The sequence below is a fragment of the Polypterus senegalus genome, chromosome 3, assembly GCF_016835505.1.
Source record: "Polypterus senegalus isolate Bchr_013 chromosome 3, ASM1683550v1, whole genome shotgun sequence".
NCBI classification, from domain to species: domain Eukaryota; kingdom Metazoa; phylum Chordata; class Cladistia; order Polypteriformes; family Polypteridae; genus Polypterus; species Polypterus senegalus.
Window position 1 is genome coordinate 111,269,078 of NC_053156.1, and position 16,050 is coordinate 111,285,127.

The window sequence follows — 16,050 nt, forward strand, 5'->3', positions numbered from 1 at the left end:
GAGCGCTGAGACTTTTGATCACAAGAACGAGTCTGCAAAAAATGGGATCTCCTGCCCAGCGAAAGTCGAGCAGCCGGCGCGTGCGCATAGCTATGCCGGCCTTTTAAGTCAAAGTGAGCACTTTTAATTTTTTTCATCCTCCCCCTGAGCTATAGCCCAGACAAGTGCAAACACGGGACCCCTTTTCTACACTGCGGCAAATTAATATTAAGGCGATTCGCACTTTCTTTTGCACGTATACGATTATGAGGTCGTCAGCTCGGATTATGAAGACACGCACAGGAATGGAGGACTGACAGTGCCATCACAGCCGATTAATGGCAGGGACGTCTCACCAGTCTACACAAGACCCACCGCGACTGTCCCCAAAAGGCGCTCATATCGTCAGCGAACACATCTCTCTATACTATATAAAAGAAAAAGGAAAGTTTCCTTTCTTTACACCTTTTTTCCTTTTATCCCAAACCAAAGCCTTTCTCTCTTAACACTGCAGAGGACACAAAACTAATTATCTTTAAATGCCAGTAAGGCACATTACCAGAGGCAGAAATTTGGACGTTCACATAGAAAATGTAATTTCTATTCCACAGCTGTCGTGTAGCGCCTTTCAAAAGGGATCAACTACCGAGAGATGATCCATATACATTTTAGCTGCTGTTAGTACTACTTACCTGTGCTGTTACACCATCTTTAAAATGTAGTTTACCCGCAACCACTCCAGTAGTGCTCAATGTACCTGTACTTCTTAAAACGTTAATGTTTTACTGTTTAATAACTTATAGACTACATTTTATTATTTTTCCCTTGCACTCAGTGACCAAAGCTATACACACACATATAGACACATACATATATATACACATATATATACCTGTGTGTATGTTTGTATGTATGTGTATATATATATATATATATATATATATATATATATATATATATATATATATATATATATATATATATATATATATATATATATGTATGTATGTATGTGTATATATGATGTAGATAGGTATGTATACAGGTATATATATATGTGTATATGTAGATATGTATATATGTATATAGATATGAAGATATGTATGTGTGTGTGTATGTGTATATATATATATATATATATAGTGAGCTGGAGGGTTAATCGCACCCCAAATAGATACAGACGCCCCTGGGAAAACCACAAACTCTAAAACACTGACTACCACCCTCACATTGTTCCTTATCCTTGCACTATAGCGCGTAATACAAGCCTCGCGCGGTACTCCGCCAACTTATAAGCCTTGCGCAGTGCCTGTCAGTTTTGGAATTGATTGTTTGCTTTTATCTCTCTCTGCTCCTAGCGGAACTGTCATCTCTGACTTGTCATGGAGCACGTTTAAGCTCATGTGTTTGCAGTGTTTGAATAAAAATCCTTCTTTTTCTACGACCTCCTGTGTCTCTGTGCAAATCTGTGACCCAAGCGTGACAAGTGGTACCAGAGTGGTTGCACAGATGGATGCCGCAAGACTTATTTCAGAGGTCTAAAACTTATGCACTTAAAGACTGGAAACTAAACATGGATGACCCAATCCGTGCGCAAATTCAAGATTTGATACATAAAGTGCACTGCTGGTTTGAAGGAGACGTGATGGAAACAGTTGTTGTGAATATATTACTGGCGGCATACCTGAAGTTCTTGAGATGAATTTCTACGCCATGATATTAAATCATTAACGATTATGTCCAGACGATTAGAGGGTTCACAGTCCGCTTGGAGAAAGAGCGGTGGATTTCGTGCTGCTTCGCAACCTGTGAGCGAGCGTCCAGGACATTCTCGTCGCTTCGATCGACAAGCTGCTTGACCTGAAAATCTAATGGGGTCAGGTAGGACCCGGAAATCCAGTCGTAGATGGGCGCCTGTTTCTGGGGAGACAGCGGCAACAGCGGCGAGAAACCGTGGACACTACAGAGCACGTCGGCGTGGGTGCAGAGGATATTTCGAAACGGAGCCGACTGTAGATGTTTCCGTGTGATCAATCGGCCATTTGGCAAGAGAATGTCGCTTGTCTCCAGCTCATTCAATGGAGATTGGACTGGCGAGATTTGTTGCTCAACTATTACATATCCGGATGGAAAAGATGGCTTGTTGATCCCGGTGAAATTGGGGCAGAGAAATCTCAGCATTGTTAGACTTGGGAAGTGACCTTTGTATTGTGAGACGAGACTGTCTTAATGAACAATGCCTTAGAGACTGTGAGACTGTAAAAATACGCTGTGTACATGGTGATGTTAAAGATTATCAGACTTTACTTCTTCCTTTAACTTATAGGGTCGCCACTTTAAGGTTTGGTCTGCCGTTTCAGACTCGTGCCCTTGGCCATTACTCATAGGACGGAGAAATGCCCTTTTTCGAAACTGATTAATAAATGTAAGGGACCAGTAGTCCAGTCCACTAATGAACTTAGTGGGGGAGAAGAAGAAGAAACAAAGACGAAGAACTGGTAGCGGCGGGAAAATCTAGAGCCCAACTTAGATATTGAACCCGATCTCTCCAGCGAGACGGAGGAGGTCACCCCGACAATCTTCCAGAATGGGCTGGTCCTTCTACATCTTCCCAGATTGCACACGCCTCGAACACAAACCAGCGTTAACGAACAATCAGATTTTGTGCGTTTGCAGCATACTGATAGCTCATTAGAATATGCATTTAAAGAGGCTCGCCCTGCTCATGACTCTTATTACCAAGAGCGTAATTCCGGGGGTGTGAAAACCCCACACTTTATAGAAAAGGACGGTTGCCTTTTCAGAGTGATCTCAGATCATTTGGAGGGGGAATTTATTGAACAACTGGTGGTACCTGAAGCACATAGGGAAACTGTTTTGCATCTGGCACATTCACACATCTTGGGGGGGCACCTCGGTGCCGACAAAACTAGAGACCGGTTATCAAAACGATTTTATTGGCTTAATATGGGAAAAGATGTTGAACGATTTTGTACTTCATGTCCAGACTGCCAGATCGTCTCTGCTTATAAGCCTCCTCGGGCTCCCCTTTGTCCTATGCCCATATTGGAAGTTCCCTTTCAGCGTGTGGGATTAGATATTGTGGGACCATTACCTAAGACTAAGGATGGGTACCAATATTTGCTGGTGTTGGTTGATTATGCGACACGATATCCAGAAATGATTGCGCTGAAAAGGCCAACTCTTGGCTGTAGCCAAAGCACTATGTGAAACTTTTACTGTATTGGTATCCCTAGAGAAATCTTAACTGATCAGGCACACCTTTCACTTCTCGTGATGAAACAATTGTGTGACAGCTTTGCTATTAAGAAATTGAGTACTACTGTTTACCATCCTCAAACGAATGGTTTAACCGGCGATTTAACAAAACATTGAAACAGATGATCAGGCGAGTTGCTCATAATGATCCCACAACATGGAACACTGTCCTACCTTTTGTTTTGTATGTGTGCGAGAATCACCACAGGCGTCCACTGGCTTGAGTCCCTTGAGTTGTTATTCGGCAGGCGCGCGAGGCATCCTGGATGTGGTAAGTGAGGAATGGATAGGGAAACGAGAGAGCAGCTAAGAGTCCAAGCTTTGCAGATCGACTAATTTCGTTGCAAGACAGAATTTCTATGCTTTCCTCTATTGCTGTGGAACACCAACAACGAGAACAGGAAACTCAGAAGCGTCTTTACGATAGGCGCAGCAAGCTCCGTGAGTTCAAACCTGGCGATCGTGTTTTGGTACTGGTTCCCTCGGATCCACACAAATTCTTAGCTAAATGGCAGGGCCCTGCCATTATTGAGGAGCGTATGAGTCCGGTAAATTACAAGGTTAGAATACCAGGCCGGCGCAAACCATTCCAGATTTTACACATTAACCTCTTGAAGGAATGGCACGACCGACAAGAGGTTAACACTTCCTTGGCTGCTGTTTCTCAGACCGATGTTACCATTGGTAACGATCTTACTGACACGCAAAAGACAGAACTGTTATCTTTGATAGAACGGAACACTGATGTCTTTTCAGATTTACCAGGCAAGACTAACATTACAAAACATAAAATTACCACTGACCTGATGTTCGCGACAGATGGCCGTTCGGATACGGAAGCGCAAATATTGTCTTGTGAAGAGGTAAAAAGATGCTGACACTGGGTGTAATTCGTGAAAGTAAAGTGACTGGTGCAGCCCAGTCGTATTAGTCCCAAAGCAAGACGGTTCGGTTCGGTTCTGTATCGATTTCAGACGCTTGAATAAGGTCTCTAAATTGATGCTTATCCCATGCCCCGTGTCGATGAACTGTTGGAAAAACTGGGTCAGGCGAGCTATATCTCCACGCTAGATCTCACGAAAGGCTATTGGCAGGTGCCTTTAGAGGCTAGCAGTTGTGAGAAAACGGCATTTGCGACTCCTGACGGACTCTATGAATTTACAAGACTCCGTTTGGTCTTCACAGGGCACCTCTAACTTTTCAGCGTATGATGGATCAGATCCTACGTCCTCATTCTGAATATTCCGGGGCATACCTTGACGATGTCGTGATTTTTAGCAATGATTGGAAAACACACTTAGAGCGGCTTCAAGCCGTTCTTGAAAGCTTGAGACAGGCTGGCCTTACTGCTAACCCTAAGAAATGTAAACTAGGCATGTCCGAGACTCATTACTTAGGCTATTCTATGGGCAAGGGTTTACTTAGGCCACAATTAAGGAAAATAGAAGAAATGCTTGTTTACCCGAGACCTGAGACACAGAAACAAGTACGCTTTCTGGGACTGCTGGTTACTACAGAAAATTCATTCCAAATTTTGCACATAGAGCTGCTCCTCTTACAGAACTTACTAGAGGCAGAAAAACCGACCTATCTGTGGACAGAAAATTGCGAACGTTCTTTCAACGATTTAAAAAAAGCATTGTCTTCTTACCCGGTTCTAAGGAACCCGGATTTCACAAAAGATTTTATCTTGCAAACAGACGCAAGTGCATTTGGTGTGGCAGTCCTGTCACAAATTTTTGATGGAGAAGAACATCCAATCACATATTTGAGTAGGAAATTACTTCCTAGGGAACGCAATTATTCTACAATTGAGAAAGAATGCTTGGCAATTAGGTGGGCTGTGGAAGCGCTTCACTATTACTTGTGGGGACGAAACTTCACTTTGGTAACTGATCATGCTCCACTTCAGTGGTTGTACCGACAGAAAGATACAAACTCTCCTCTAATGAGATGGTTTCTGGGTTTACAACCTTACAGTTTCACAGTAAAGCACCGACCAGGTTCTGAACATCAACGCAGACGTATTATCACGACTAAATGAACCTGGTACAGAGAGTCGCTTGATTCACAGGAATGTGAATAAAGCTGAGGGGAGGGTGTGAGCTGGAGGGCTGATCGCACCCCAAATAGAGACAGACGCCCTGGGAAAACCACAAACCCTGAAACACTGACTACCACTCACATTGCTCCTTATCCTTGCACTATAACGCGTAATACAAGCCTCGTGCGGTACTCCGACTTATAAGCCTTGCAGCGCCTGTCAGTTTGGAATTGATTGTTTGCTTTTATCTCTCTCTGCTCCTAGCGGAACTGTCATCTCTGACTTGTCATGGAGCACGTTTAAGCTCATGTGTTTGCAGTGTTTGAATAAAAATCCTTCTTGTTTCTACGACCTCCTGTGTCTCTGTGCAAATCTGTGACCCAAGCGTGACTATATATATATATATATATATATATATATACAGTATATATATATATATATATATATATATATATATATATATATATATATATATACACAGTAGACTCAAACCCATTATGACAGCAGCAATCCAAGCTGTGAGAAAACAGTAAAAGGAGGCGGTCAGGCGTGTGGTACATTTTCTGATGCAGCTAGACGAAAACAACTTCGTGACGCTGCCGCCAAATACACAAAACAATTACTTTGACAATCATGTTACGTTATTTTTAAAATGTTTTCTTTTCTTTTTCATAACTTCTTTAACACACGACATCGCTGCGAAGCGCGGGTATTTTGCTAGTACTTCCATAAAAATATGGCCATGACTTTATCTAAAAGATAATGATACATAAATAATACTCTACCAGGCTTTGTAGGTTGTTAGCACTCCAGAGACAGCTCACTGCCACCCCTCCACTCTTCTGAATGAGAAACTGTAAAGCAGCTTCAAGAGGTCCATTCTCTCCTGCTATCAGCACAGACTTTCCCACTAATGATGCCTCTGTAAGGAGAACCTAACTTTTAATATACATTCTTTCAAAAGATAACTCAAATAATCTAAACAAAAAAAGACATTTATGGGAACATTACATTACATGATACCTATGCTTCCAAATGATTCCCATTACCACCATTACCATTAGTCTGTACATTTAAAATTATTACACGTTTGGATATACAAGATAATGTATTTAAAAATACCAGAAAGTTTTGACTTACTGAATATTTAAAATGTGTGAGTAGCATGCAAACCTCTTCCCTGTAAAAATGTTTTATATTTAGATAAAAGCTGAGTAATGGTTCTTTACCTTTGCCACAGCTAAACCACAATGAACTTGCAGTTTTAAAAGCTAAAGCACAGTAACAGAGGCTTTGTGTGTGCACAGTCAGAATATCACCACACTGAAGTCAATAAGTACAGACAGTGCACTGTAGCTTTCACTCCACTCCAACATAGCTATGTCAAGTACTTGAAATGATGTCATCAAAACACCAAGCTTTAATGTAAATGAGCATGAAAACATGAATATGACAATGCCAGTTTGTGATTTGCTTCAAAACTGTCGATTTTTAATTAAACAGATTGAAAAGTAAACCATGAAATGTGTTACAATTAAGTAAATCACAGTTCCACTAAGTGTAGATGGATAATGCTGTAACAACTATAACTGTATATTACTGAAATTCAAAACTTATCTACAAGCTGATGAAAAGTTTCTGGGACATCTGTTATTCAAGGTTAAATCTCTATACACATAAAATCCAGCATCTGTCTGTCTATATGTCTGCCCGCTTTTCATGAATGAACTATTTATTGGATTTAGATCGGGTTTTTTTCTAGAATTTGCTTGAACATTCCGGTTGATTTTACGACTCTCATCACGCTAAGAATCATAGTTCGCTTGCATGAGCAATATATTCATACTAATCAGAGACAGAGGCTGCAGGCCAATAGGGAGGGGAAAGCGCAATGTCAGGAGTAGGGATTCCTCCTCACTGTACTGTTTCACTTCCACACGGACGAAGCTGTGGGGGACAGCTAATTTATAATAAACAGGTAGAAAATGTATCTGGCTTAGTTATGCACAAAACAAAAAGCAATCCCTTTTAACCCTATTACCAAGGGCATTAATTCATCCCCCTTTGAGGTTAAACTGTGGTTCTAATTGCTTCACAAATAACAAATGTCCAATAGAAAAATTGACCCAGGAGTGATGGCTAACCTACTTGATTGGTAAATGAAGCCAGACTCATTTTTAATAAAAAAGACATAAAAGACACAATTAATTCCCTAAGGATTTTACTTTTAGCCAAGGTAAATCGAGGTTTCCAATGAAGCTGGAAGCTTTTATTTTTTTCTAGTTTAACAAAACTAAATAAGACATATTTTCTGCACAAGCATCACAAAGAACTAAAGTAGATGATTAATTAAACAAAAATGAGAAATTATTTAAAGACAAATAACTAAAGTGAGACTTAAATTAATATATTTCATAATCAAAACACACTGAAACGTCGATAGCATGTGAAGATTCAATAATATGTAGTAGCTTTGACTTTCTATATATGCAGTTTATGGCAAAGTACTTTAATAGTGTTGAAATTTTGACTAACTCTGTTCAGTATGACTTCAATATGTGTGTCTTGGGAACTGCAGGTCTGACATTGTGGTCAGCAACACAGGAGTGCCGCAGGGGACTGTGCTTCCTCCGGTCCTGTTCAGCCTATATACATCGGACTTCCAATACAACTTGGAGTCCTGCCACGTACAACTATTCGCTATTGACACTGCTATCGAGGGCTGCATCAGGAGTGGACAGGAGGAGGAGTATAAGAACCTAACCAAGGATTTTGATAAATGGTGCGACTCAAACTACCTACAACTGAACACCAGCAAAACCAAGGATCTGGTGGTGGATTTTAGAAGGACCAGGCCCCTCATGGACCTCGTGATCATCAGATGTGACTGTGTGCAGAGGGTGCAGACCTATAAATATCTGGGAGTGCAGCTGGATGATAAATTGGACTGGATTGCCAATGCTGATGCTCTGTGCAAGAGAGGACAGAGCCGACTATACTTCCTTAGAAGGCTGGCGTCTTTTAACATCTGCAATAAGATGCTGCAGATGTTCTATCAGACGGTTGTGGCAAACGCCCTCTTCTACGCGGTGGTGTGCTGGGGAGGCAGCATAAAGAAGAGGGACGCCTCACGCATGGACAAACTGGTGAGGAAGGCAGGCTCTATTGTAGGCACGGAGCTGGAAAGTTTGTCATCCGTGGCAAAGCGACGGGTGCTGAGCAGGGGGCTCCTGTCAATCATGGAGAATCCACTGCATCCACTGAATAGGATCATCTCCAGACAGAGGAGTAGCTTCAGTGACAGACTGCTGTCACTGTCCTGCTCCACTGACAGACTGAGGAGATCGTTCATCCCACGTACTAGGCGACTCTTCAATTCCACCCGGGGGGTAAACGTTAACATTATACAAAGTTATTGACTGTTATACCTGCTTTTTGTATCACTCTTTAACTTAATATTGTTTTTGATCAGTATGCTGCTGCTGGAGTATGTGAATTTCCCCTTGGGATTAATAAAGTGTCTATCTATCTATCAGTAGGTTTGCTAACTTAAGCCATCTGCTCTGTTATGTTTCAGCCAGGTTTTTTTCCCTGTTTTGTATTTAATTGATGTTTTTATTTTCAATGTACAATTTTTCATATTTTTATTTGATTTATATTTTGTTTGTAATTATATACTGTTGCTTTAAATATGCAGATGCTCTTTTTGTTTTGTGAATGGTTCTCCAAGAGATGGGGTCACCTTTATATTACCACTGCTGAGCCTTCCCTGTCATTTGATTCTGTTTTCTGGATTTTTGTGCATTGGTACTTGTTTGCCTTAGTATTGCCTTTTGACTGTTCCCATTTTCATTTATAAAGGATTCAAGTTGACTTTTGCATCACAAGCCAAAGTTATTTATGGTTTGAGGTATTTTTAAATATTTAAGCTTATATTTTTTTAAAACAGTTTCTCCATTTTTGGGGCTAGCAATGCTGAAACCAGTTCTTAGTAGTAACTCCATCTTAATAACTCCAAATTACCTGGGCTAGGTGAGCGTTCTCTGAGCTGGCCAGTATGGGTCCTGGCCTACCTTTATGGTTTGTTTGGAGGCCTCAACCACCTTTTCATCATGTCTGTGATTGCTAAACAAACATCCTCAAAATAATTTGAATATTTCCAACATGATTTAAAACTCATTGACACTTGCTTGCTAACATTTGTTTCCACAGATTCCAAGTAAAATAAAGGATTAACCATATAGCTCACTACATGCCAGTTTTTAATGATAAACATACATACAAAATAAGATACAGTCATCCTATCAAAACAAATTCAACTTTAACTATATATTTCCTTCAAGCTTTATTCTCCACTTCTAATCTTCTAATCTAAACTTCTAAAAGAACATGGGAGCAAAGCTTTGGTTTGCAAACTTGCATCTGAACAATCCACAAGACCTCTGGAACAATGTCCTTTGAACAGACAAGATCAAAGTGGAGTTGTTTGGCCACAATGCACACTGCCATGTTTGGTGAAAACCAAACACAACATATCAGCACAAACACATCATACCAACTGTCAAGCAAGGTGGTGGAGTCGTAATGATTTTGGCTTGTTATTGTTGCCACAAGACCTGGGCACTTTGCAGTTTTTGAGTCAACCATGAACTCTGTATACCAAAATAGTCTAGAATTAAATGTGAGGCCATGTGTCCGACAGCTAACACTTGTCTGAAATTGGGTCATGCAACAGGGTAATGATCCCAAGCACACCACCATATCTACAATAGAATGGCTGAAAAAGAAAAGAAGTTGTTGTTACAATGTTACAATGGCCCAGTTAAAGTTCAGACCTCAACTCAATTGAAATGCTATGGCAGGACCTTAAAAGAACTGTGCTTAATGAACTGTGCTTAACGAATGCCAGCAAACTTCAATGAACTGAAGCCATGTTGTAATGAACATTGGGAAAAATGTGAGAGACTAATAAAGTCATATATTAAATGATTACTTCAAGTTATTTCTGCTAAAATTGGTTCTACAAACGAATGAATCGTGTACTTAGTATTTCAAACATGGCTTCTCCATTTTGGCTTCATTTTTGTTAAATAAATAATGACATGGTGGAATCTGTTGTGTGATGTTTTACACCTGAGGTTAGATTTAAATAATTTTAGAACATGGTAAGGACCAGGGGCCTCATGTATAAACGGTGCGTACGCACAGAAATGTTGCGTAAGAACTTTTCCACGTTCAAATCGCGATGTATAAAACCTACACTTGGCGTAAAGCCACTCACTTTTCCACGGTACCTCATGCCTTGTCGTACGCAAGTTCTCCGCCGGTTTTGCAAACTGGCGGCACCCAGCGTCAAAGCAATGGTACTGTTCTTGTGTGATTACTCATTATTTTCATGACGCGGCTTTATAAATACACAGAAACTAACCGCATATTGTTTATTAGTGTAATGCATCTGATTGTAATTAACTCGTAACAATATAATGGTCCAGGGAACAGCCATAGTATTCCAAATACCATAACTGCTTTAGCGTTGTTACTCTCACTTCTTCTTCTTCTTCTTCTTTCAGCTCCTCCCGTTAGGAGTTGCCACAGCGGATCATCTTTTTCCTTATTACTCTCACTGCACGACTCGGAGTATTGATATCACTGTATCTGAGTGTGAATCAGAGCAGCAGCTGATCGGAAAGAGAATTATCGGTATACAGCTTTAAGGACACGCTGTCTCAGCCACTGCAAAACGTTTTAAAGCCTTTCCTGTACAGACCTCGCGGTTCAGAAACAGTTTAATCCCAAGAACTTTAAATGCACTCAATCAAGTGCTCCTTATAGAACGGTTTGTACTTATAAGTACAATCCCCCCACTGTAAACTTGCACTACAGTTATAATATTACACAACCTGAGTCACTTTATAAAGCGCGTATTTACATATGATGATCATTTTTAAGGTGAAATGCAGTAAAATATGTTTGTTAAATTATACACATAAAACTTTAACTTCATTTAAATAATCTATATTCTTCACTGGGAGTGTCGTGAAGGATAGAATAATTAAACATGTACTACGAAGATATTTCAATGTTCTTTAAACGTTTTGAAGAATCGGCGCTAAGCTTACAGATGGCTTAACGTCTATTACAGAGCTGATTGTATGGCGATCGGTTACTTGGGGAAAGAAAAGCAAGGACTCTTGGGGCCACGCCAATATATATTGAATATAAAACAGAAAGAGAAAATAACAACACAGCTAAAAACGCAGCAACAAATTTTGACAAAAGATAAATGCTTGTCATGAGCACGAGGCTCATGAAACACATGTTTAATAATGTGCTTTAGCTCCTATCATTATGAAAATGACATCACGTATACATCTCAGTATTTTAGTTATTTAGAGAGCTGTAATATCACAAATGTAATGGACTCTGTGTCCAGTTGGAGGAAGAGAGCCAGTTTAAGAAGCAAGTAGTGATTCACACACATAGAGCACATACGAGTAGAAGATCAAATACAAAACAAAGCATTTAACGTGCTACTTTAATTACGATGTGATTTGAGAAACTTTGATTAAACGATTTTAAGATGAAGTTTATAATGTTCTACTAAATGACAAAATAAACTACGTGTTTAAAGTGGAAATGTCGAGATTGAAGTTGACATTTCGTGCTTTCTCCCCACCGTGTGCCTTTTTTCTCTGTACCCTAATAAACTTTCATATGACACTCAGACAGTGGGCTTACAACTCTTCTTTTCACGGCAACTTTGATATGTGACTTCTTTTTTATTTCCGGCACTGTGCGATTTTGTGAATGTGAGCTTTCAAGTTTCTCCAACACGCTATGTCACTCGATCAACTTCCTTTTGTTGATTATACCATGGTTTATTTGAACAAATAGTATGTTTTTCCTTTGCCTCCACTTGGTATTCGCTGAAATTGTATATTTTCCCGTGCTTTTCCCATTGTCTTTTCACAGAAGGCTGCGCTTAAGGGCGATTTATATTGATTTGCATATTCAAATAGGCGTAATTCTGGGAGGATTTGGGGTGTTACATAATGCGCGTGCACGAGCGTTAGTTTTCACGCTGATCGGGATTTATGTAACGGAAGAACGTGGAAGTTGGAGTACGCACAGATTCCTGCATCTGGATTTTTCTGTGCGTAAGCACATTTCGGCTTTTGTGCTTACGCCATGTTATAGTGCAAGTTCTACGCACGGCGTTATACATGAGGCCCCAGATGTTTTTAATTATGTCATGATACATAAAACCACAGAATTGTAGAGAGGGTGTACTTTCTTTTCCACATGATCGTATAGGATATTTATTGCTTACAACACTAAGGACATTGATGGCCTCTAAATTCTCTACCTGCTACTCTACTAGTCCACTATCAGAACAGTATCATTAAAATTAGCAGCAACATTATTGGTTTAAAAGTTTGTATTAATTTGGAAAGAAGAGCAATTTGATTCTTTAAGACAGTAGCCATCCTTTGCTTCTGAACTTTAATTTGTTGCCATCACTCTGCAGATTTCGGTTCCCAAAAGTGGACTGGAATAGATTTAAGAAATCATTTATCCCCGAGCTATAAGCATTTTGAACTCTATTAGTTGTAAAGATTCTGCAGATTTCTGAATTATTACTATGTACTGTTAGAGTGCATTATTCATAGTGATAGAACTCTTACTAAAGTGAGTACTGATTTTAACAAAGGTTGTTGTTTGTTATTTCTCTGCCTATTTTTAGGTGTCCATGTGTAACAATGTCCTAGGTTTTGTCCTGCTGCAAACACATTTCTCTATGGTGTAGGAAATGAGGAGATATTTAATGTGGTTAATTATCCATTTTGCCTTTGGCAATGCCAGTAATTAAGTAAATAATTCAGTAAGGCTGCATCTTTTATTTACCTTACCTTCTTTGTTGTAGGAAGCAAGTCTCTACCAGGGTAACTGAAGCACACTCATTTTAAGAAAAAGAATAATATAATTTGCTGAGAATGATTAAAACTTATGATAATTGCATGTATATAGTGATATATAAACAGGATGCAGAAAGACTATACAAGCAAACATACAACATAAAAGAGAGAGACTGTTTACTGGTTATTTAGAGTTCCAATTTATCTTTGCATAGATAAACAGTTTTACAATACCAAGTCTTCAAAGATGATGTTTAATGTTGTGTGGCATTTGTTACTTTGCTGCTGCTATGGGTTAAAGTGCGTGATCCTTTGCCTGTGGTGTTCTGTGCTTTTCTCAATTAGGATCGTTGCAGTGTCATCTGCAGTTTCATAAGGAAAACATTACCCTTTCTGGCACAAGCAGTTAAATGCTGAAGTTCTCTTCTTGAAGTAATCTCTGCTTTGTAGTCTTCAGACTAGACTCGGTGCTTTGCTTGGCAGACTGGATCTCAGCTTTTAGGTCTACAAAGAGGGAGCGGACCATAAGTTTTTTAATTTCTGAGAGAAGTTTCATAGGGAGGTCATTTTAGAGAATGTGAGAGAAGAGTGCTTCCCTGAGAGTTTCTTGAGTGTGCACTTAGAATTCTCTTGAGAGTTTATCAAGTGTTTCAAAATGAGTTCCTAGAAATTGGGGTGAAGCTAGTTTATGAAGGAAGGTGGAACCTCTCCTCGTTTCCAGTTACAAAATCAGGGCCTGCTCTAAAGAGAGTTATTCTGTCCATTACAGTTTTCATTCCTTGAATCATAGGTCTTTGGTCTGGCTTGAGTCCATTTCACATCTTCAAGCTCAAGAGGTCTACACAGGGGTTTCTGTAAAGATGTCAACTCAACTCTGATTTACACCTATGATTTCAAATGAAGAACAAGCAGATCCTGGTACTAACTTGAGTTCAATCACTTAGTTTGGATTGTAAATGGAGGTCTTGCGCAGTTGGATGTCTGTTAAATCTGCTACCTTAACAGGCCTGGTGTGCCACCAAAGCCTAGCAGAATGGGTATTGCGCACTTTGTCCTACAATGGGAAAGTAAAAGTCTCTCTAACCTAATATTTGTCCTTATTACCCTTAAGTGCTCTTCATACTTGCTCTCTAACTTTTTGTTTCCTAACCTAGATTATGACATGCTAAAGGCCATTTAAAAACAGACCCAATTGTTCATTATAATGGGAATCATGGAAAAAAATATACTATATACTAAACTATAAGAGAGAGGACCGATTTTTGGAAACATTCGGCAGGATTCAGTGATGAAGACTGCTATGTTTTATTGATGCTTTATGAGGAAGAACGGATAAAGAGAAGTTGCCATGGACTACAGAGGCAAAGACATTACCACTCAAAACAACGGCGGACAAAAGTGCAAAATACTCAACAATGATATCTACAGATGAAGATAAATATCAGTGTATTCTTGCTTCAAAATTCCACTTCAGAGAGGGCATTTAGTATAGGGAACATTAAGTAACATTTTAACAGGTCCCAGTTTTTTTCTTAACAGAAGCGGATGCACAGTATAAAATTCTGGAAACTCCGAAAAACAAAGTTCATATATACTAAACACACACAATATAGATATTTTTGCATAACTCTTCACCACTAGATGGCAACCAAGAAACATGTTTAGAGTTACAGTCTGCAAAGCACCTGACACAGAAAAAAAGATTAAATGTTCATCAATCCACCTGCAGAATGCTGCGGAAATTAAGACTTATTAAAACTGTACCCTAAATTATTCTTCTGACACCAAATATTGGCCTTTAGCTTATTTGAGTTTAATGCTGAATGAATGTCATACATGGTCAATGCAATGTACTAAAATTATATAGTATTCATAGGGAAGTGATTTTTGATAATAAAATTACTTTTACCATTTAAAAACTGTTGTATTATATAAAATACATTATAAATAACAAATTGGACATTTACACTGTTGATTTTATTAACATGCCTAATTTAAAATGGAGCTGCTTGCCTGCATAGCCAAAGGTGAAATTTTTAAGCTTTAAGCTTTGCTAAACTTTGGCTATGACTTGTTCCTTCTGCTAAGTTTATGGACATTTTTCTGTAAGTATTTAGATGTAATATGCAAATGAATTTAAGTAAACATCCAAAATATTGTAGCCTTTTCATGTGCAGGGCCTACTATGAACAACTTACTAGAGTAGTTGACTGTTAAATTTGTATAACATTTTTCCTTACCTTCAACAAAAGTCACTGCAGCTGTCTCGATGAATGTTTTATATTTTATGATTATTTGATTTGTGAAAGGCTACAGATTACTTTCTGCTTACTAGGCTGAAAAGCATTATCTCGTTTACCTGGTATATTTTTACAAGAATATTTATCCATCAATATTTTAATCCATTAATCTAGATCTGCATCACCGAAAAGCAATGAATCCTGGTATCATTAATTACAAAATCAGATTCAGCATTACAGGGGGTGTCAGTCTAATGCTGTTAATACTTGTGCCTACTCTTATCATTCACACACTTCCAATTAACCTAACCTGTATATATTTGGGAATTGACAGAAAAACATGACTATGCATAGGAAAACTCATTCTGATACAGAGATAATGCCAAAACTCCTCAAACATAATGCCCAGTTCATGATTTTAAAACCGAACTCTGGAGCTGTGAGACACCAATACTAATCACTGTGTCATCATGTCACCCTATGTTCACTAAAATAACACACTTTCAAAGATGTCTAATCCAGTTCAGGGTAACAAGGGGCTAGAAAAACAGCACTAGACAGCCCATGTTCACTAAACATTTTCAATAGCTTC

At 39.1% G+C, this 16,050-nt stretch overlaps 1 protein-coding gene across 1 annotated transcript in view; it reads right to left on the reverse strand.

The window, feature by feature from the left end:
• mthfd1l (methylenetetrahydrofolate dehydrogenase (NADP+ dependent) 1 like) overlaps positions 1-16,050 on the reverse strand; it is a 400,198-nt gene that overhangs the window by 348,596 nt on the left and 35,552 nt on the right. Inside the window, exon 7 of the mRNA XM_039747812.1 lies at positions 6,088-6,224. Within this exon, the coding sequence (XP_039603746.1) occupies positions 6,088-6,224 (137 nt within the window). The remainder of the gene's footprint in view (positions 1-6,087; positions 6,225-16,050) is intronic.